We start from the raw sequence: 21,290 nt of genomic DNA on the forward strand, positions 1-21,290 counted from the left end.
CTGTTTCTCTTTCCCTCTTTCTTTCTCCCCTTCTTTCCCCCAGTATTCAGTAAGTGAAAATAAAATAAACAATAAAAGGTGAATCAAATGGACCATTATGGCAAGGCTGGGATGGTCAATTTGGTAAAGTAAATCCGTTGGGCATCTTTCTTTGCCTTTAGACAATAATTCTGATGCAAAAGAGCCAAACGGGACAGGCAAAAAAAAAAAAAAGAAAAAAAAAAGATGTATCAAAGAATATATAAATAAAAGATAAAAAGATACCGGCATAGTATGTTAGCATGCTAATATTAGCATTGTATTAGCTTAGTTATTATAGCAGTTAGCATGGCTGTAGATTTGATTGTATTCACTTATACAGACTGTGATTAGATATTCAGACAAAGACATAAAACAGTATAAGGCAAGGCAAGTTTATTTGTATAGCACAATTCAACAACAAGGTGATTCAAAGTGCTTTACAGAGACATTAGAAACAAAAACAAATAAAAAGCATGGTTTAAAATTGATTAAAACAAGCAAACAAACAAATTAACTAATTAACAAACAAACAAACAAACAAACAAAACAGTATATAAAATCAAAACAGATAAAATCATAACAATAGATAAAATCAGTAGTTAAAATGTTAGTTTTGAAATTTAAGCTTAACAAACAAACAAAACAGTATATAAAATCAAAACAGATAAAATCAGAAATAGATAAGATCAGTAGTTAGTGTAAATTTTGAAATTTAAGCTTAAAAGTGTGGATTTGGTGCTTTATTCAAATGCAGCTGAGAATAGGTGAGTCTTCAACCTGGATTTAAATAAACTGAGTGTTTCAGCTGATCTGAGGCTTTCTGGGAGTTTGTTCCAGATATAAGGAGCATAAAAGCTGAATGCAGCTTCTCCGTGTCTGGTTCTGACTCTGGGAACTGATAAAAGACCGGATCCAGATGACCTGAGGGATCTGGAAGGTTCATACTGGGTCAGGAGGTCACTGATGTATTTTGGTCCTAAACCATTCAGAGCTTTATAGACCAGTATTAGAACTTTAAAGTCTATCCTCTGACGGACAGGCAGCCAGTGTAAAGACCTCAGAGCTGGACTGATGTGGTCCACTTTTTTGGTCTTAGTGAGGACTCGAGCAGCAGAGTTCTGAATGAGCTGTAGTTGTCTGACTGATTTTTTAGGTAGACCTGTAAAGATGCTGTTACAGTAAGCAAGCCTACTAAAGATGAATGCATGGACTAGTTTTTCCAGGTCCTGTTGAGACATCAGATCTTTTATCCTTGAAATATTCTTGAGGTGATAGTAAGCTGACTTTGTTATTGTCTTAATGTGTTTTTCTAAGTTTAGGTCTGCATCCATAACTACACCCAAATTTCTCGCCTGGTTTGTGGTTTTTAGATGTATAGATTGAAGTTCTCTGGTGACCTGTAATCGTTTTTCTTTGGCGCCAAAGACTATTACCTCAGTTTTGTTTTTGTTTAGTTGGAGAAAATTGTGGCACAACCAGTCATTAATTTCCTCAATGCACTTACCAAGAGCCTGTACAGGGCCTCGGTCTCCTGGTGACATTGTGATATATATTTGTGTGTCATCTGCATAGCTATGATAGTTTATTTTGTTGTTCTTTATAATCTGTGCCAGTGGGAGCATGTAAATGTTAAACAGAAGGGGTCCCAAGATGGAACCTTGGGGAACTCCACATGTGATACTTGTCTGCTCAGATGTGAAGTTACCTATTGATACAAAGTATGTCCTGTTTTCTAAGTATGTTTTGAACCAGTTTAGTACAGTTCCTGAAAGACCTGCCCAGTTCTCCAGTCGTTTCAGTAATATGTTGTGGTCAACTGTGTCAAATGCTGCACTGAGATCCAGTAAAACTAAGACTGACATTTTTCCACTGTCTGTATTCAGACATATTTCATTAAACACTTTGGTCAGAGCGGTTTCAGTGCTGTGGTTCTGTCTAAAACCTGACTGGAAGGCATCATAGCAGTTATTCTGTTTTAAGAAGTAATTGAGCTGTTGAGAAACTGCTTTTTCAATGATCTTACTTAAAAATGGGAGATTTGAGATCGGCCTGTAGTTGTTCATTTGTGTCTTGTCAAGATTGTCCTTTTTCAGTATAGGTTTTATTACAGCAGTTTTTAGTGATTCTGGAAACACGCCTGACATTAAAGAAAAGTTGACGATCTGTAACAGGTCTGACTCTAAAGTCTTTGAGACCTTTTTGAAAAAACTTGTTGGCAGGACATCTAAACAGCAAGAGGAGGAGTTCAGTTGACCTAAGATGTCCTCCAGGTCTTTGCTGTTAATAGGGTGAAACTGTTTGATGGTGGACACAGTACATATTCTGGATCTGCTGTTGATGTACCAATTGCTTGTCTAATCTTTTGGATTTTTTCTGTGAAGAATTTGCCAAAGTCATTGCAGGCCATGGTTGAATGAAGTTCAGCTGCCACTGACACAGGAGGGTTTGTTAGCCTGTCAACTGTAGAAAATAAGACCCGAGCATTATGGCTGTTTCTAGTGATGATGTCAGAGAAGTAGGACCTTCTTGCACTCCTCAGTTGTAAATTATAATTGTGAAGTTTCTCTTTATCGATGTCATAATGAACCTGGAGGTTTGTTTTTCTCCATCTGCGCTCAGCTTTCCTACACTCAGTTTCTCCATGGAGACTTTTTCCTTCCAGAGATAACCTTCACCTTAATGGGAGCAATTGTGTCCATTACATTTAACATTTTTGCATTGAAGCTATTGACGAGCTCATTGACTGACCCTCTGGCCAGGTCAGGTGTTAATGGGAAGACCTGGTTAAAGATCTCACTACTGCCTTCAGTTATACACCGTTTTGTGATCACTGCTGTTGATATATTTGTGTGGGCTGTATAAGGGTAAGGTGCACCTTTCTTTTGTTTAGAATGCTACTGGCTTTACACATAACTGATCAAAACTATCAAATTTAACAAATTTCTTTCTTTTCTTGTCTGGAATGCCCAGACACCAGACTTATTTGACTCAAATATGGATCATATTTGCATTTTCGTACAGGTTACATATTGCTTTTATCCCTTCAATTTAAATTTTTGAAAATATCCTTTAGTTATCCAGTTTTATTGTTGAACATTCTTGTTAATAACTAGATCTTAAACAGGATGTAAAATGTTACAAAGCTGTATTCATAAGTATACTTACACAGCCTCAATTCACATTTCACAAGATGTTTGACATGTTTCTTTAAGCTTCTACTACACTGGGACGAGATTGGTGATTACATCACTGATGCACACTGATCCTGAAACAAATTAAGGCATTTCTCCACATTCTGCTTCACAGGTGTGATAGTAACAGTCGTAGCATGAGAGTAAATGAAGATGCTACTGGTTGGTATTTGTGTAAAATTCATTTCGAGGAATCCTTTGTGTAGCTGAGGCTTCTTCTTCCCCAGTGGCTCTCTGGGACTGGGAAACCCATCTTGATCACTGGCTCCACCACCAGCTCCAACAGGCCAGGAGGTTCTGGCACTCTCAGTTCCGTCACCCTGAACAAATTGGAATACGAGCGACCCACCAGAACCAACTGACCGGGGGGGATGCTGGGATGAGGTCCTCTCAGCTGTCGCCAGTACACCTTGAAGTGACGTACGAGGTTGCCAGGGTAGTCCCAGCGCAGAGTGGCGTTGAGGAGTGAGGTTCCAGCCCCACGCAGCCACACCACGTCATCAATGCACACACCGTGAATCCTGTCTGGGGGCACCTGCAGGCTAGCTACATCTAAGACCTTGTAGAAAGAGACGAATAAGAAACATGCTAGAACCAGATTTAAATTCAAATTTTGAATAGATTACTTCTCAAAGAAAACTGGTAACCTTACTGCTGATATTGTTATAGTTGGCAAAAAACCTCTGTCCATCATTTCTTTGTCTGTCTTGAAACCTGTTCATTTAATCAGCTTCAAACTTGGAGTGTATTCTCCCAGTTTAATCTCAAGTGGACTGGAATAAACATATTTATCAGTAACTTTACATTTGTCTTCATGTCATGTGTGGCTAATAAAATGTGTACCAAATACCACAAAATAACCCCACACAAGCCCAGTGTGTAGGGCTTATTTTTTTTGTTGTTTACCTTATGCTTTTATTTTGTCGTACTGTAAGGTGACCTTAAAGGTCTTTAAAGGCGCCTATAAATAAAATGTATTATCATTATTATTTATGGATCCAAGCTTACATTCTAATCTCTAACAGCAGGCACAGAGTAATACATCGAGGAGTACTTGCTCCCACTGTCTCACCATGAGTTCTCCCACCCTGCAGCTGAAAGGCCTGTCCTCAGGCTGTCCGATGCGTTCGATCTTCACACAAACTTCTCGAAGAGTGCAGCAGTGAAGCTCCAGCTGTGAACACCTGCTCACAAACATGGGGAAAAAAATAAGTCCAAGAACTTCAACTCTTTGGAGAAATTAAAATCACTCAACTGTTAGTGCTCCACACACCTCATGGTCCAACCATTGTGGTTCAAGTTTCCACATAGCTGAGTGAACTTGTTCACTAACTGGTGCTCGTCATCCAGTACTTCAGGGGATACACTGTTAACTATAGACACACAAAAACACCCAACAACGACTCGACTTGCTGTGTGATTTGGAGGCAGGATCACAAACCTTCAATAAATGATGAAGTATCAGCAACTGTGTGAAATTAAAGCCCCTAAGCCTGACCAACAGCACTATGTAATAAATTGAGACATTAATATATCTATCTATCTATCTATCTATCTAGATAGATAGATAGATAGATAGATAGATAGATAGATAGATAGATCTATCTATATATATATATCTATATATATATATAGATCTATCTATATATATATATATATCTATCTATATATATATATATATCTATCTATATATATATATATCTATATATATCTATATATATCTATATATATATATATATATATATATATATATATATATATATATATATATATATATATATATATATATACATACACACACACATACACACACACACAAAACATGTACTGGTGCCTTTTATAGCACCAGTTCACCTCAGCACACTGTTTAAGGCCTGTTGATCAGCATCTTGGAGAACTTGCCACAGTTCTTCTGTGGATTTAAAATGTCAGTATCTTATGTCTCCTCATGCAACCCCGGACATAATCCCCGGTGTTAAGATCAGGGCTCTGTGGGGGCCACACCATCTGTTGCTGGGCTCTTTGTTCTTCTTAAAATAAGATAACAAATATTTTATTTATCCCAGTGTTAGATTTTTTTAATAGCAGTTAAAAATTAAGTTAAACAAACGTACTAAATGGCCTAAATCATGAGGATACTCCTTTATGACTCTGGATGGATGATGTGCTGCTAAAGGAATTAGGGACCAATAGGATGGCTCTACAAAGGTTTTGTTTATTGAATATTGGTTTTTGTATGAGACCTAATGGCCTCGAAGTGCCCATACTGTGCTGTAAACATGTTTAAAGTTCTTTATTTGCAGGTCTGCCAGAACAGGTTTGCGCACTGTAATGTTCAATAAACACATTTTCCTCATCCAGAACATCGCTGCAACACTTCTTTTGACAAACTCTATATTTTGCCTTCCGTCTCTTTGAGAAATCACAAGAGAATTGAGGCGTCAAAAGCAAAAAAAACCATATCTCTAAAGAAATGGAATTATTCTGATTTAAGCAAGAGTTTTGCTTAGAGTGTCTATAAACCAGACTATTCTCACAATCATACAGTTTAATATTCAAACAGCTCAGTGCCAACGCTGAGGTTTTAACCTGTGGAATCCAGAAACCAATGGATGAGTCTCTTAATCCATCTTTTGTATACAGTCTATAGTTTCCAGCCATTGAAGAATAGTAATTTCATATAGTTTGGATTGAAACACTGCAAAGTCTAAATATCTACACCACTCACCAAAGGAAGGGTCCTTTTTCTCGTTTTTAAAGAGGCACTCGCTGGGTAAACTGTCTATAATGAAACTCAATAAGGTAACAGTTTATAAAAACAACCAACAGCCGTACAAACTTAATTTCACACATGAAAATCAGTCAGTTTTTAATTAGTCTGCTCCTTAAATGTTCTCAACTATAATGTAAACCAAACTAAAGCAGAGAGGGTTTTGACTGTGCAAAATGAGTAGTGATTCCCTGTCAGGCTTAATGGTGGTGATTCAAAAAGATTTTTTGAAGGGTCTTAAGAAACTCACGTTGGATTTCCTGGACATCGACGTGTGTGCACTGACTGGCATCAGTCGTCTTCAGCTCCAAGGAGACTGCGATCTCAGGAGACGCCTTGTAGATGAGGCTCACCAGTGTACTGGACGGCAGGGGTACATGGATGGAGAAGATCCTGAATCAAGGAAAAAAAAAAGAGAAATGAGCTGTTCCATATGTGCCTTAGACTGCAGTTCTGAGTTTTCTATGTGAAAATAAGGTAGAAACTAAAACAAAATAAAGCCTCAATCAAACAAACCCACACACTTGGCACAAACTGGAGTGGTGTGGCTTGCAGGGATGAGTCCGTCGAGCAGCAGCGAACAACTTCCATTCCAGGCATCCTTCGGGCAGCCAGAGCTTCTCAGCCACCCAAGGCCCCCTAGAGTCTGGTGGTAGTACAAAGGCTGAATCTCCTGGGCTGTCAGGTTGAACCAGCTGCTATTTGTCTCATGCTACATACAGAAAAAAAAAAAAAAGAGTAAAAAATACAAAATTACTCTGCACATTTTTAAACAATGTTAATAAACTAATAAAGCAAATAGTACACTTTAATAGGTTTGACAAGTAAACTTTTGAGTAACAGGTAAGCTTTCAGCTGCTTACAGCTTAACGATGACCTGTAAAACATTACATGTTACAAACCTCTGTAAGCATGTTAAGGTTAAAGTTCATGACCATACAATTAGAATAAGACTGGCTTGTTGCAATGGTTGTAGGAAAAGTCCACTTCTCTCTGAACATGAGAAGACGGCAGCATGGTTTAGGTTTGCAAAGTTGTTGTGTCTGAACAAACCACAAGACTTGTGGAATAACGTCCTTTGGACACACAAGGGGAGGTGCCTGCACCACATGTGAAAACAAACACCTCATACCAACTAACGAGCAAGGTGGTGCAGAGATGACAGTTTAGGTTGGTTTTCAGAGGATGGGACCCGGACACCCTGCTGACCCTGAACTCCTCCGTACACTAAACTAGTCTAGAGTCAAATGTCCGGCTGTCTGGGCGATAACCGATCATCTTAAACACACAAAGTAAATCTACAACAGAATAACTGAAAGTGGTTCAAGACGTTAACAAGAAGTGTACTTTGTTTTTCACAGACAAATTCTGGAGTTTGTCTTCTTTAAATAAATAATTACACTGTTGATGATGTTTGTTTGTTTTTTAAATTATCACCTGATATGCAAAATTGTCTTTCCATCCATCCATCCATCCATCTTAATCTGCTTTATCAGAGGCCGGGTCGCGGGGGCAGCAGCCTAAGCAAAGAGGCCCAGACCTCCCTCTCCCCAGCCACCTCCTCCAGCTTATCCGGGGGAACACCAAGGCGTTCCCAGGCCAGCCGAGAGATATAATCTCTCCAGCGTGTCCTGGGTCTGCCCCGGGGCCTCCTCCCGGTGGGACATGCCTGGAACACCTCACCCAGGAGGCGCCCAGGGGGCATCCTTGTCAGATGCCCGAACCACCTCAGCTGGCTCCTTTCGATGTGGAGCGGCAGCTGCTCTACTCTGAGCCCCTCCCGGATGGCCGAACTTCTCACCCCATCTCTAAGGGAGAGGCCAGCCACCCTTCGGAGGAAGCTCATTTCTGCCGCTTGTATCCGTGATCTCGTTCTTTCGGTCACTACCCACAGCTCGTGGCCATAGGTGAGGGTAGGGACGTAGATCGACCGGTAACTTGAGAGCTTCGCTTTTACACTCAGCTCCCTCTTCACCACGACGGACTGGTGCAGCGCCCGCATTACTGCAGCCCCAATCCGTCTGTCGATCTCCGGCTCCCTTCTCCCATCACTCGCGAACAAGACCCCGACATACTTGAACTCCTCCACTTGGGGCAGGAACTCATCCCCGACCCCGGAGTGGGCACTCCACCCTTTTCCGGCTGAGAACCATGGCCTCAGATTTGGAGGTGCTGATCCTCATTCCCGCTGCTTCACACTCGGCTGCGAACCGATGAAGCCAACAGAACCACATCATCCGCAAAAATCAGAGATGAGATTCTGAGGCCACCAAAGCGAAAGCCCTCCGCCACTTGGCTGCGCCTAGAAATCCTGTCCATGAAAATTATGAACAGAACCGGAGACAAAGGGCAGCCCTGGCGGAGCCCATCACCCACCGGGAACGAGTCCGACTTATTGCCGGCAATGCGAACCAAGCTCTTACAATGGTTGTATAGGGATCGAATGGCCCGTAGCAATGGGCCAGACACCCCATACTCCCGCAACACCTCCCACAGGACACCCCGAGGGACACGGTCGAATGCCTTCTCCAAGTCCACAAAACACATGTAGACTGGTTGGGCAAACTCCCATGCACCCTCAAGTACCCTCGAGAGGATAAAGAGCTGGTCCAGTGTTCCGCGACCAGGACGAAAACCGCATTGTTCCTCCTGTATTCGAGGTTCGACTAGCGGACGAACTCTCCTTTCCAGCACCCTGGCATAGACTTTCCCAGGGAGGCTGAGGAGTGTGATCCCCCTGTAGTTGGAACACACCCTCCGGTCCCCCTTCTTAAAGATGGGGACCACCACCCCGGTCTGCCAGTCCACAGGTACTGCCCCTGATGTCCACGCAACATTGCAGAGGCGTGTCAAGCAGGACAGCCCTACAACGTCCAGAGCCTTCAGGAACTCGGGGCGGACCTCATCAACACTAGGGGCTCTGCCACCAAGGAGTTGTTTAACTGCCTCAGTGACCTCGCCCCTGGAAATTGGCGGGTCATTCCCCTCATCCCCAGACTCTGCTTCCTCCTCGGAAGACGTGTCGGTGGGATTAAGGAGGTCCTCGAAGTATTCCTTCCACCGCCTGACAATTTTCTCAGTCGACGTCAGCAGCGCTCCGCCAGCACTATACACAGTGTAGGTAGAGCACCGCTTTCCCCTCCTGAGATGCCTGACGGTTTGCCAGAATCTCTTCGAGGCAGTCCGAAAGTCTTTTTCCATGGCCTCTCCGAACTCCTCCCACACCCGAGTTTTTGCTTCAGCCACTGCCCGAGCCGCATTCCGCTTAGCCTGTCGATACCTGTCGGCTGCCTCCGGAGTCCCACAGGCTAACCAAGCCCGATAGGACTCCTTCTTCAGCCTGGTGGCTCCGTTCACCTCTGGTGTCCACCATTTGGTTCGGGGATTACCACCACAGCAGGCACCAACCACCTTTTGGCCGCAGCTCAATGCAGCAGCTTCGGCAATGGAGACGCTGAACATGGTCCATTCGGACTCAATGTCCCCAGTCTCCCTCGGAATGCTGTTGAAGCTCTGCCGGAGGTGTGCGTTGAAGATCTCGCGGACTGGGGCCTCTGCTAGACGTTCCCAGCACACCCTCACTACGCGTTTAGGTGCACCAGGTCTGTCCAGCGTCCTCCCCCGCCACCTGATCCAACTCACCACCAGGTGGTGATCAGTTGACAGCTCAGCCCCTCTCTTTACCCGAGTGTCCAGAACATATGGTCGCAGGTCTGGTGATACGATTACAAAATCGATCATCGACCTACGGCCTAGAGCGTCCTGGTGCCACGTGCACTTATGGACACTCTTATGTTCGAACAGGGTGTTCGTTATGGCCAAACTGTGATTAGCACAGAAGTCCAATAACAAAGCACCGCTCGGGTTCAGATCAGGGAGGCCGTTCCTCCCAATCACGCCCCTCCAGGTCTCGCTGTCGTTACCCACGTGAGCATTGAAGTCTCCCAGCAGGACAACAGAGTCTCCAGGTGGAGCACCTTCCAGCACCCCCCCAGGGACTCTAAGAAGGCTGGGTACTCCGAACTGCCACTCGGCGCAGGGAACAAACCCTCTCGTCCACCGGGAAAAACCCCAACGTACCGGCAGCAAGCCGAGGGGATATTAGGATACCCACCCCAGCCCGCCGCCTCTCACCAGGGGCAACTCCAGACTGAGACAGAGTCCAGCCCCTCTCCAGGAGACTGGTTCCAGAGCCCAAGCCATGCGTAGAGGTGAGCCCGACTATATCTAGCCGGTACCTCTCAACCTCACGCACTAACTCAGGCTCCTTCCCCACCAGAGAGGTGACATTCCATTTCCCTATTGCCAGTCTTGGCAGCCGGGGGTCAGTCCGCCAGGGCCTCCGCTCCTGGCCGCCACCCGGCACACAATGCACCCGACCCCTATGGCGCCTCCTGCGGGTGGTGGGCCTGCGGGAGGATGGGCCCATGTCTCCTCTTCGGGCTGTGCCCGGCCGGGCCCCATGGACTAAGGCCCGGCCACCAGACGCTCGCCCTCAGGCACCCTCCCCGGGCCTGGCTCCAGGGCGGGGCCCCGGTAACCCTATCCCGGGCAGGGTAAACTGTTCCCTCGATATTCTTTTCATAAGGGTCTTCTGAATCGCTCTTTGTCTGGTCCCTCACCCAGGACCAATTTGCCATGGGAGACCCTACCAGGGGGCAAAAGCCCCCAGACAACATAGCCCCTGGGATCCCTGGGACACACAAACCCCTCCACCACGATAAGGTAGCGATTCAAGGAGGAGAATTGTCTTTCCTTTACATAAAAAAATGTAAAGTGTAATATGAGTATTCACTGTTGTACTGGTAACAGTGAATACTGTCCTTTTTCTTTTTTATGTAAATTGTCTTTCCTTTACATAAAAAAGAAAAAGGACAGTATTCACTGTTACCAGTACAACAGTGAATACTCATATTACACGAGTAAGCCCTCTGATCCAAAAGCACAGGCTTCAGCTTGGTCTTGGCTTCAGACAGTTTCTTCTATTCTATCTCTATAGTGATGTCAGTGAGATCATTACCAGAGGGGGACACCCTAAATAAGGCCATCTGAGTCACAAAGCTCTCTGTAAGTACAGAAGACCACCCACCTGCTGTTCAAACCTTCTGTTTGTGAGGAAAAGCTCTGTTTAGAAGAATGGGAGACGGGACAGCAATGGCAAAGCAACTTAAGGAGTGTACATCAAAGCTATACAACACCTCAGAAATCAACCCTTTTCTACACAATCTATGACGCTAACACAAAGTTAGCACACCCCTTCACACTAGCCAAGCAGATGAAACTTGACTGGGATTGAAAACAAAACAAAAGAAGTGATGCAACAGCTTTTAGAATCACACCTTGTTCCAAGTGTACTCAGATCACTGTCAGCCCTGTAAACTGCTCCAGGGCTGTTTTTGACTTTGCCGTGAGTTTTGTGGTAAAACTTCAAAGAAATATCTTATGGAAGTTTTCCTTATTAGGATAGAAATATGTGCAAGTATGTAGGAGCATTTCTTTTAGGATTCATTTTAAAATTCTTTTATTTGCTTTTAAAGCCCTCCATAGCCTAACCCCATCTTATCTCTCTGAGCTGCTACAGCCTTATACACCCACCCGCTCTCTCAGGTCAGCTGATCAGCTGCTCCTGAATGTACCCAGGGCTGAGCATAGAGGAGATCGTGCGCCAACCTATGGAACGATCTCCCTTCAGAGAGCAGACAGGCTTCTTCTCTACCTGTTTTTAAATCACTCCTGGAAACCCACCTCTTCACCCTGGCCTTTGACACCACGTGAGATTTTGGTTTTTATTTTTAGTGTTATTTTAGTTGTTTTTAGTTGATTCTATGCTGTTTTATCTTGTTTTTTTAATATAGGGCTGTTTTAATTTTTATGTATTATGTGTTTTATTTATTTTTGCTGTCTTCTGTTATTCTATTGTTTTTAACTTATTTTCTGTACAGCACTTTGGTCCTGTGCTGGGTATTTTAAAGTGCTTTCTAAATAAAATGTGAGCAAAAGAAAGTTTAGTGTCATATTGTTATTGGCATTTACACAGGGAGTAATGCAAAGGTAATACATGAAGCAGTGTAATACATAAATAACGCTTTACTTCAGTACCTGTCCTTGCCAGTAGACGGCATTCCCAAAGCCCTGGCAGAAGGAGGAGACGAAGGGGAGCGGTGAGGCTAGTCGGTGGATGTACAGGTAGTTTGACAGAAGAGCCCAGAACCTGCACAGAGGACAGACATCTCAGTCTTTACACTGACTAACATGCCCCACATATTGTCTATATTTGAAAGATGGATGCTGTGTCCAGTTCTCAGAAGTGTTGCAAATGCACAAGAACCTTAACTTAGCATTTACTCCAACAGCCAGCAAGGAGTGATTGTAAGTCTGAATGTGAAAAAGGCTCTCAGCTTCCTCCCCCTATTATGGTTCTCATTAGAGCCCAAAAGGACTGACAAGTGAGAAGTTACTAGCCTCTCAGTGCACAATCTCACTTCTGCTGCTCACTGTTAAAAAACAAGACAGTGATGGCTAAAGCCTTCAACTTATGGTGCCTACACCCATCTATAAATACAGTCTGATTTTTTCACAGAGTAGATGTTGCACTAGTCTCACTTGTCTTGATTCTTGCGGAATTCACTCTTATCCTCATGAGTCTCGTATACCCAGCCAGGAGCAAAGATGGCTACAGAGAAGTTGTGCCTTCGAATGATCTCCAGCGCCTGCAGACAACCAAAATCAGACGCTGCACGGTACAAGCACAAGCTGGTAAACACAATTCACAGTTTCTTACCTTATTTGTCTCAAACATTCCTCCTACTACCTCTCCTCGAGCAAACACATCCACTCCAACATAGATGTCAGCTTGGCGGTCTTGGAGCGCCAGGTTCTTCATCTCCACTAGGTTCTCCTCCTTCCAGTTGTAGTTGGTAAAGAGGCCATCGCAAGCATCAAAAAACACCCTGGTATGGAGATATTGACACGGATACATAACTGTTTGCCAGGAACTGACAGGCTAGAAGCAATCGTGATCTAAAAGGTCTGACACACTTCTGTGGACCAAAGTTCTCTTTTTCAGTCTTTGTTTTTGATCAGATGCTATAAAGGAAACACGTTTTGTTTTTTTTTAATCTACCTGTTGGACTGGTTGAGCTCATTCTGCCATTTTAGCTCTCCATTGTCAAGTACACTGTCGTACCACAGCACAAGGCTGCCGGACACTCTCTCGTGCATCTGGTCTGTCAGATAGCGCAGGAACAGCGGCACATTTCGCACTGCAACCTCCTGTAAGCAGAGAGCAGCACACATGATCCATCTGCTACAGCTGCAAAGACTGACACTGTCATGCAATCGGTTTACTTTTTCCCAAAAGGTAAGCACAAATCAAAGCACACATCAGTAGTACAGCGGTCCCTCGCTATAGCACGGTTCACCTTTCACGGCCTCGCTGTTTTGCAGATTTTTTTGTGCAATTTTGCATGCTTTTTTTTTTTTTTTAAATACACAGCGAATTGTGTTCTGCATGCTGATTGGCTGTAGACCATTGTCAATCGTGTCGTGTCTCCTGTCCAGTAAAGAATGCGTTCAGCTTGTCAAATTTACATAAATCTTCAATTGCTAGCAGTGTGACTCTGAAGTGCTGCACTGTGTGTTTGTACGTTTTCTCCCCAACAAACACGGCAATGTCAACGAAACGTTTTATACTACTGGACTTATTTTTCTACAACGGTTTGAACTTTAAGAGTCTTTAAACAAGAGAGAAAAGTGTGAAAATGTTCATGCCTGTCTGAAAATAATGATAATAATAATGGATTGGATTTATATAGCGCTTTTCAAGGCACCCAAAGCGCTTTACAATGCCACTATTCATTCACTCTCGCATTCATACACTGGTGGAGGCAAGCTACGGTTGTAGCCACAGCTGCCCTGGGGCAGACTGACAGAAGCGAGGCTGCCATTTCGCGCCATCGGCCCCTCTGGCCAGCACCAGTAGGCAAGTAGGGTAAAGTGTCTTGCCCAAGGACACAACGACCAGGACAGAGAGCCCAGGGATCGAACAGGCGACCTTCCGGTTACAGATACGCTTCCCAACCCCCTGAGCCACGGTCGTATATAGTGAGTAGTTTTACATTAAAACATCTCTAATAATTGTAGAAAATAAAGCTGACTACTTTGTGGATTTCACCTATCGCGAGTTATTTTTAGAATGTAACTCCTGCCATAAACGAGGGACCGCTGTTTATGATTAAATCATTTCTTTGATCTGCTCCAATAGATGGTAGAGTAAAAGCTAAATACTCACAGCCTGTTATTAATGACAGATGTAGGATTTGTTTTTGCTTCTGTGGCTTTTTCAGTGATTTAATAGGTTTTCAATAAGATTGCATAAAAGCTGTCTGTAATCCTTCCCCTCTACATCTACTGACAAAGCTGTAGAGGGTGCTGCCATTTCTGGGAAAACGGTACATTAAGATTTACAACATACAATTAAGTATTGTGTAAAAGATGACTTATTCGTCTCAGTCCAGTTTATTTTTTTAAGTGTTATTAAAAAAATAAACAGAAAAAAATTTAGGCTTTTTTCCTTTTTTAGATAGTTAAGAATAGAAACTGGAGACAGAGAGAGCGGGAAGATGGAACAAATGGCATCCGGTTGAAGTCAAACCTGCCACTGCATTACAGTTTTTCTCAAATGCTAAAACACATGTCACAAACGTTACCACCAGGTCCCCCAATGTCCAAACACAACACCCTTCTCTAAAGCTACATAAACACAACCACACCTTCCCACTGCAAAACTCAAACTCCCACACCAAGAGAGCAGCTCGAAGCTGTCAAAACTATAAACACTATACACAGCATTACACACTACAGCAAAACAATTGAAAACACAATGCTCAATTTGTGAGAAGGTTCTTTGTTTCATAACTGCCAATGCATATTTTAGAAACTATACAGTAACGGATCGTCGTAGATCTCTGCAGAGGATTAGGCATTTAGATTTGTGAGTTTCATATGAGTAGTATAAATCTATAGAAAATCCTGCATGTACGTACACTACTGTAACACAACTCAATGCAAAAACAGAATCTATTGCACACAACAGTAATCTTGAAAACATGAACAGGGTGTGAAGTTTTTTTATTTACGTTATTCACACCACACACACACCACAATCACTGTGCGGCATCATGTCGCTGAGCTGTTGCTCGCATCTCGTCCGTAATGATGGTGCGAGGTTGTCTTGCTCTCCCTCCTGGACCTTCTCCTCTCCCATGTTGGCCTTCTCCTCTTCCTCGTTGGTCGCTCCTCTTCCTCCTCTCATTTGAACTCCTCTTCCTCATTGGCCTGCTCCTCTTCTTCCAGGGCCAGCTCTTCTCCCTCCTCTGCATCAAATTCCTCTTCCCCTGACTCTGCCTTCATCCATTGTGTTTGTTTGGAACCTTCAGCATACTGTGCACTCTGAACTTGCTTTTACATGTGGGTACAGCATTAGCAACAAGTGTCTTCAATTTTGAGTCATTGTGTGTAGTGAATGACGCCAGGTGTGTTCCCTGTGTTCAAAGATTGGTGACTGTGGCAAGCATTTTGCATCACATGGGCTTTCATTTGAGGATATGAGCAGAGTTGTTTTGCAACATGTGTTTTAGCAAGGAAAAATGTGTTTAGATTTATGAGTACAGAGGGTTGTGTTTTGTGAATTGTGTCTTCATGTGACATGTGTTTATGGTACTGGAATATGGTGGCTACATTTAGTAAATGTGTTTAGACTACTGGTCATTTGGGTTACAGGATTGGCTTTTGTGTTTTAACATTTGAGAAAAACTGTAAACACAGGTTCATTATGTCAGCTACACTGGCACCCAATATGTTGGCTTTGTAATCATCAGGAACTCTGTCCCTGACTGCCTCCTAATCCATGCCATTCCAAGCTATGGTAAATTCTTGATCAAGTGCAGGAGTTTATGTACCTGAGGGTCTTGTTCATAAATGAGGGCACAAGCAGCAGAAATGAGCTTCCTCTGAAGTGTGGCTGAGCTCTCCGTTCAAGATAGGATGACGAGTTTGGTCATTAGGAAGGAACTTGGAGTGGAGCTGCTGCTCCTCCACATCTAAATAACCCAATTTAGGTGATTCGGGCATCTGTCTACAATGCCTCCTAAATGAGGTGTTGCGAGGAAACCCCACAATAAACACAGGACACACTGGAGGGATTATATCTCTTAGCTAGCTTGGAAAACACCTGTGAGTACCCTGGATGAGCTGGAAGAGCTGACTAGGGGTAAAACTTGGTGCCGGTTGGGAGATGGATTTAAAAATTGGCTGTATTTCCTAAACATTTTGTTTTAGAGGTGAGCACAGAAGCTTTACTCACACTGAGCTTGTTCTCTATGTTAATGAGCCAGCCGTCAAAGCCAAAACAGTGGCTAATCTGGACAAGTTTATCAGCTACTCTCCGGTACGACTCCTCATCTTTCAGGAAGTCTTCACACATCGCAGCTCCATTTATCCACTCTGTGATGAAAGTCCCTGTAGACCACAGCAGTTTAACATTTCAAGACAAGAAAAGATACCATTTCTCTTTCTGCCAACATACTCCTTTTCTTTTAGTATATCCTACATTTAAAATTTATGATGCTATTTCAGACGTACTAAACTGGGTCTGGTTCTGCTTTATTGAGACTTTCTGCTCACCAATAACGATGACTCCATGTTTGTGTGCAGCATTGGTCCACACAGCCGGAGGAATAGTTACCAGGTGGTGTGAAAAGTAGTTAAAAATATCGATGTACTGCCAGTGGTAGAAAGCATATGGAGCCTCTGCATTTGTGCCCTGAACAAACCTTAGAGGGGAAACAGAAGAAAGCCTGTGTGAGACCAGTACAACAGTGTGACTGTAACAACATCTCCATGAACTTAAACCAAAGAAATAAAAGCTTAAGCCACAAGTTTAGGCTGTTCTAGGTAAGGTGTATCAAACTGTAGCATTTACAGTACATGTAGTTGGTTGTAACTGGATGTGTGTTGGGATTTACAAGCATTTCGAATTTTCTTCTAGCTGGGAACAAGTGACCTGACATCTTTTCTCCAGAGGAAGAAAATGTGTCAATCAGATCTAAAATAATTTAAAGTAGTAATGAAACTCTACGCGTTTTAAGGTTATTTTACGGCATGGAGCCTCACTAAAAACTGTCATGCATACAAAACTGCCGTTTGCTGCAGTTTTCTTAAGTAGCTATACCATTGTCTAAGGCATAGTTTGTGGGCTGGCCCTTGATGGATCTCAGAACTGGGCAGAGCGGCAGCCTGCAGCCAGTTAGAAGCTAATCAGTTGGATGACCTGGTGCAGTGTCTAAGAATAATTCAGAATGAATAATTACAGATTTTAATATAATACACTGGTTTTAGGGTGGACCCTTTAGTTATTAAATCAAAGGCAGGGGATTAGTTGTGTTGACCAAATCTTTTCAAAGTAAATTAAAGAACTATTTGTGGCAAAGATGATAAGAGGAGAATATGTCCAATATTGTTGCAGTCGCTTACGCACGCACGCACGCACGCACACACACTATGCTAACTAAAGCCACAAAGAAATTATGCTTTCAAAAAAAAATTGTTGGTAAGATAAAAAAGACAAAAACAGCTCTGTATCACCTGTTTGCATGTTTTCTGACCGTCTGCACTGAGACAGAAGCAGCTACTGTCGATGTATTAGCCTTCCCCGTCACAAACGCTAGCTCACAAATTTAATTATTCGGCTGCTCCATGGCCTGTTTCCTGTCACGCACGCTGCTGTTTTGGCTGCAGCTCATTATTATTGTAAAAATATGCCACTTTGACCGTAGGCCTGCTGATATATTGCGAAAGACACTTTGTTTTCTAGGGCTCTCATAAACATAGCTTTTGTTCATGTATAGAATCGATCAGCATTGAGCATGATTGCAGGTGTTAGGGTAAATGACGCAAAAATGCCACTGAAAGTGGTTATATGGAAAAGGACTAATATACAAGGACTGCTGATTCAGCGTGGTCCTTGTGTAAGAGTACCAAACAATCAGGATTTAACACCATAACACACCCACACATATCATTTTTGTGCTTAACATGCACGGACAGAAGAAGGTTATTATTTAAAGCACCATAGTAAACTGCTGTATTGATAGTCTATGTTAAAATACGAAGAAAACTATCACACCCTATTATTAAGACAGACAAATATCTGACTTTAATTACAGTTTTGTATTTCAACAAGCTAATTAAATATAGATATTTGCCAAGGCAACAATTTTAGCTGTACCCTTTACCCCAGTGGCTTTAACCCTTTTTATAAGGTCAGCATGCACAAGGTTTGGGTGCTCTGTGATCATATCGCAAGGTGTCACATTAAGGTCTGTCAGCAAGATTAGCCAGAAATCACCGTGCTGAATCTTATGATTCAGAAACGTGAAGCATAGACAAAGAAAGTGCGTATCACATGTTGGCATGGCTCACTCGCTTCATACCTGTCATCAAGGTAGCCACCCATCATGTCATGAGACACCAAGGTCCGTCGCAGACAACGGTCCAGAGGAGGCTCTCTAGGTGCCAAGGGGACAACTGCCACACTGAAGGGGTTTGCCTTACTTCTTGTCCACGACAACAGATCCTCCATTGATTCAAGACCGCAGGTGATTGGTTCAGTGGTGTCAGCATCATAATGTTTCTCTTGAAGACAACAAGAAACAGCATGTACAAGAATGTACAACATACCAGCTTTAACTCAGATCTTTTTAGACTTGTAACCTTACTAGGTAGCGGTGACGCTGTATACGTGACGACTTCACAAGTAACTGAGTCCGTGGGCTGATCCAAACAAGATTCCAACCTGATAAAGGATAAGAAACCAGGAAAAGGTTTTTTTTTAAATTGGTTTTTAAACTAATCTGATGTGACAGTATTTCCGAAAAAGGTTCCCAGACATCAAAATTTTTTCTGACAATATTGCAATTAATCGGTTCCCAGACAGAGAAAATTCCCTTAACATAAAAAAGTTGCTCTGGAAGAGTCCTGGAAGAGTCCAGCACCCACCGGAAATTAGTCCGAATTGTTGCCAGTGTTGTGCCAGAAAGTGATCGCCTACCAAAACCTGATTTCCAGTGCTTCCTGGTTTTTATGTGTAATCTCTTTGTGTATGTTGGTAAATAGACTTCAGTGAAGAGGGTTTACAAAGGGGTTATATACAAAATGTAAAAATTACATGTTTTTCAAGTATCTTTATAACTCTGTGTTATTGTACTTACATTATAACCAATCTGGTCCTTTTTGTCCACTTAAAAGATGTTTACAGAACTGTTGTTATATTTGTTGCAATATCTTCTGTCCTCTTGGCCAGATTGCTCTTAAAAAACACATTTTTAACTGGATAAATAAAGGATATATAAAAGTCACTGCCAAAAACTGATTACGGCTTCTACCTTGTTACAAGAATGCTGTTTGTGGTTCAAGATGACCTGATATCATTCATACATACATATATTTGACATATGTCTCACATATTATAGACCAACAAGTTATTTATAGCAGTTTAAATACGAGCAACCAGTTTTTGGCAAATACCGGAAATCAGTTTTTGGCAGACGATCATTTCTTGGCATAACACCGGTAATGTGGACAAAGCTCCCGTAACAAGGACTGAATGGCTAATAACAATGGACCGGACACCCCATACTCCCGAAGCATCCCCCATGGGACACTCCAATGCCTTTTCCACACACTCTCAAATATCATTGAGGGGATAAAGAGCTGGTTCAGTGGTCTGCGAACAGGACAAAAACCACCTTGTTCCTCCTGTATCTGTCGTTCAACTAACAAACACTCTCCCTTTCAAACAAACAAACTGTGGTTTATGAAAAAGTCCAAAAACAAAACACAGCTCGGGATCAGTTTAGACAGGTCGTTCCTCCCAGTCACGCTCCTCGATGTCTCCTTGTCGTTGCCCACTCAGTGACTTCAATAAGCCTGGTTACTCTGAACTGTTTGATGCATAAGCACAAACAGTCAGGAATCGTTCCCTGACCAGAAGGTGCAGGGAAGCAACCTTCTCATCCACCGACGAGAACCCCAATGTATCTGGCATGATCCCCATAAATGATCATTCCCTTCCTGCTTCCAGTAATGTGTCCCGTAGTTTTCTCCTTTCTCTTCTCCTAGGTGAAGACGGAGCTTAACTTGACAAGACAGAAGATCTTGACCGGAAGTTCTCTAACATAACTTTTTTTTGGCAACGTGATCGATCATTTCGTATCCTCTCTTTGAGATTTAAAAATCAGTTTTACAAAAGACACCTGACAAATATCTCATAGCATTTCAATAAAGACATTTCAAGTGGCAAAAAGGTGATTAATTATAATATCAAACGCAGAGCAGGAAGAATAGCAGACTGTTAAACATACTTGCAAAGCTGTTCTTTGTTTTATATTTAACGCCATAGGTTATGTTGACTACAGCCTATTTACCAAAATAAATAAAGATATAAGGCATAAAAAAAAAGAAATACGTATATCGGGAACTTTTAGGCCTAATTTTCACACAGCAGGCAGAAGGGCTCTCCTGACTAAATGTTGTACCTCTTTCCTGCGACACCATCACTTTCCTCTCCGTTCTTTCTTTTCCTTCGTAAAGGAAGCTGGATTTCCTCACCACTCGATGCCATTTCCCTGAATTTCGTGCAGAGAGTAATGAAGTGTCAAGTTATCTGAAGACATGGAAACTGAAACGGCTTTTCAACCAGTGAGGACGTCGTTCTCTCTCTCATTCTCTCTCAAGTTAATAGGCGGTTGCAGACAGCTGAAAGGTGCACACCACCACCTACTGTACAGTGTGTACATCATCATGTTATTAACAAACTAAATCAGCTCCCAACCAGCTGTGTTTCTCTCAAATAACAAAAATTGCTTTCCTAGTTCCTTCTTCTCTTAGTCTCCTTCCTACACCTTCAGCCCCGCCCATCTGTTCCCCCAAATATCCATCAATGACCGTTCCCTTCCCTGCTTCCAGTTTCCCCTTTCTAGTGTATTTCACATTTTTGAAATATTTTTTCATTTCTTATCCTCATACTATCTTTTCTGCCATAGTTCCATCCTTATCTTATTGATAACTGCCCTTCCTTCACATTTTCCAAGTGGAATGGGTATTGTTATTTCTTTTAGCAAAAGCACCTTTTGGTAATTTATCGGCATTTTCATTTCCATTCCAATTTCACAAACTAAAACGACAAAGCTGGACAACGTGGGAGCTGTTTAATATAATGTGATAAAAAAAAAAAATCTGGTTTGTACTTT

The 21,290-nt window shown here is 42.7% G+C and overlaps 1 protein-coding gene across 1 annotated transcript; it reads right to left on the reverse strand.

Moving 5' to 3' along the window:
- Positions 1-726: 726 nt before the first annotated feature.
- Positions 727-20,887, reverse strand: engase (endo-beta-N-acetylglucosaminidase). The gene is made up of 14 exons (XM_086287862.1): positions 20,577-20,887; positions 18,759-18,835; positions 18,474-18,675; positions 16,666-16,814; positions 16,346-16,500; positions 13,106-13,254; positions 12,764-12,932; positions 12,586-12,692; positions 12,082-12,193; positions 6,507-6,694; positions 6,233-6,375; positions 4,486-4,585; positions 4,285-4,396; positions 727-3,771 (listed from the first exon to the last, which is right to left on the reverse strand). Exons 1-14 carry the CDS (start codon positions 20,660-20,662, stop codon positions 3,394-3,396), a joined length of 2,127 nt encoding a protein of 708 aa, XP_086143988.1. The 5' UTR covers positions 20,663-20,887; the 3' UTR covers positions 727-3,393.
- Positions 20,888-21,290: the final 403 nt, after the last annotated feature.

Source organism: Aulonocara sp. 'chitande type north' Nkhata Bay, linkage group LG4 (genome assembly GCF_057382095.1).
Source record: "Aulonocara sp. 'chitande type north' Nkhata Bay isolate Kocher_YH1m ecotype deep benthic linkage group LG4, A_spYH_male_GT1.1, whole genome shotgun sequence".
Classification (NCBI taxonomy): Eukaryota; Metazoa; Chordata; class Actinopteri; order Cichliformes; family Cichlidae; genus Aulonocara; species Aulonocara sp. 'chitande type north' Nkhata Bay.

Coding starts and splice junctions, on each gene's coding strand:
- engase (XM_086287862.1), bottom strand. CDS start 20,662: ATGGCATCGAGTGGTGAGGAAATCCAGCTTCCTTTACGAAGGAAAAGA. Junction 6,376..6,506: donor ACCACTCCAGTTTGTGCCAA/GTGTGTGGGTTT, acceptor TCCTTGATTCAG/GATCTTCTCCATCCATGTAC. Junction 4,397..4,485: donor CACAATGGTTGGACCATGAG/GTGTGTGGAGCA, acceptor GTTTGTGAGCAG/GTGTTCACAGCTGGAGCTTC.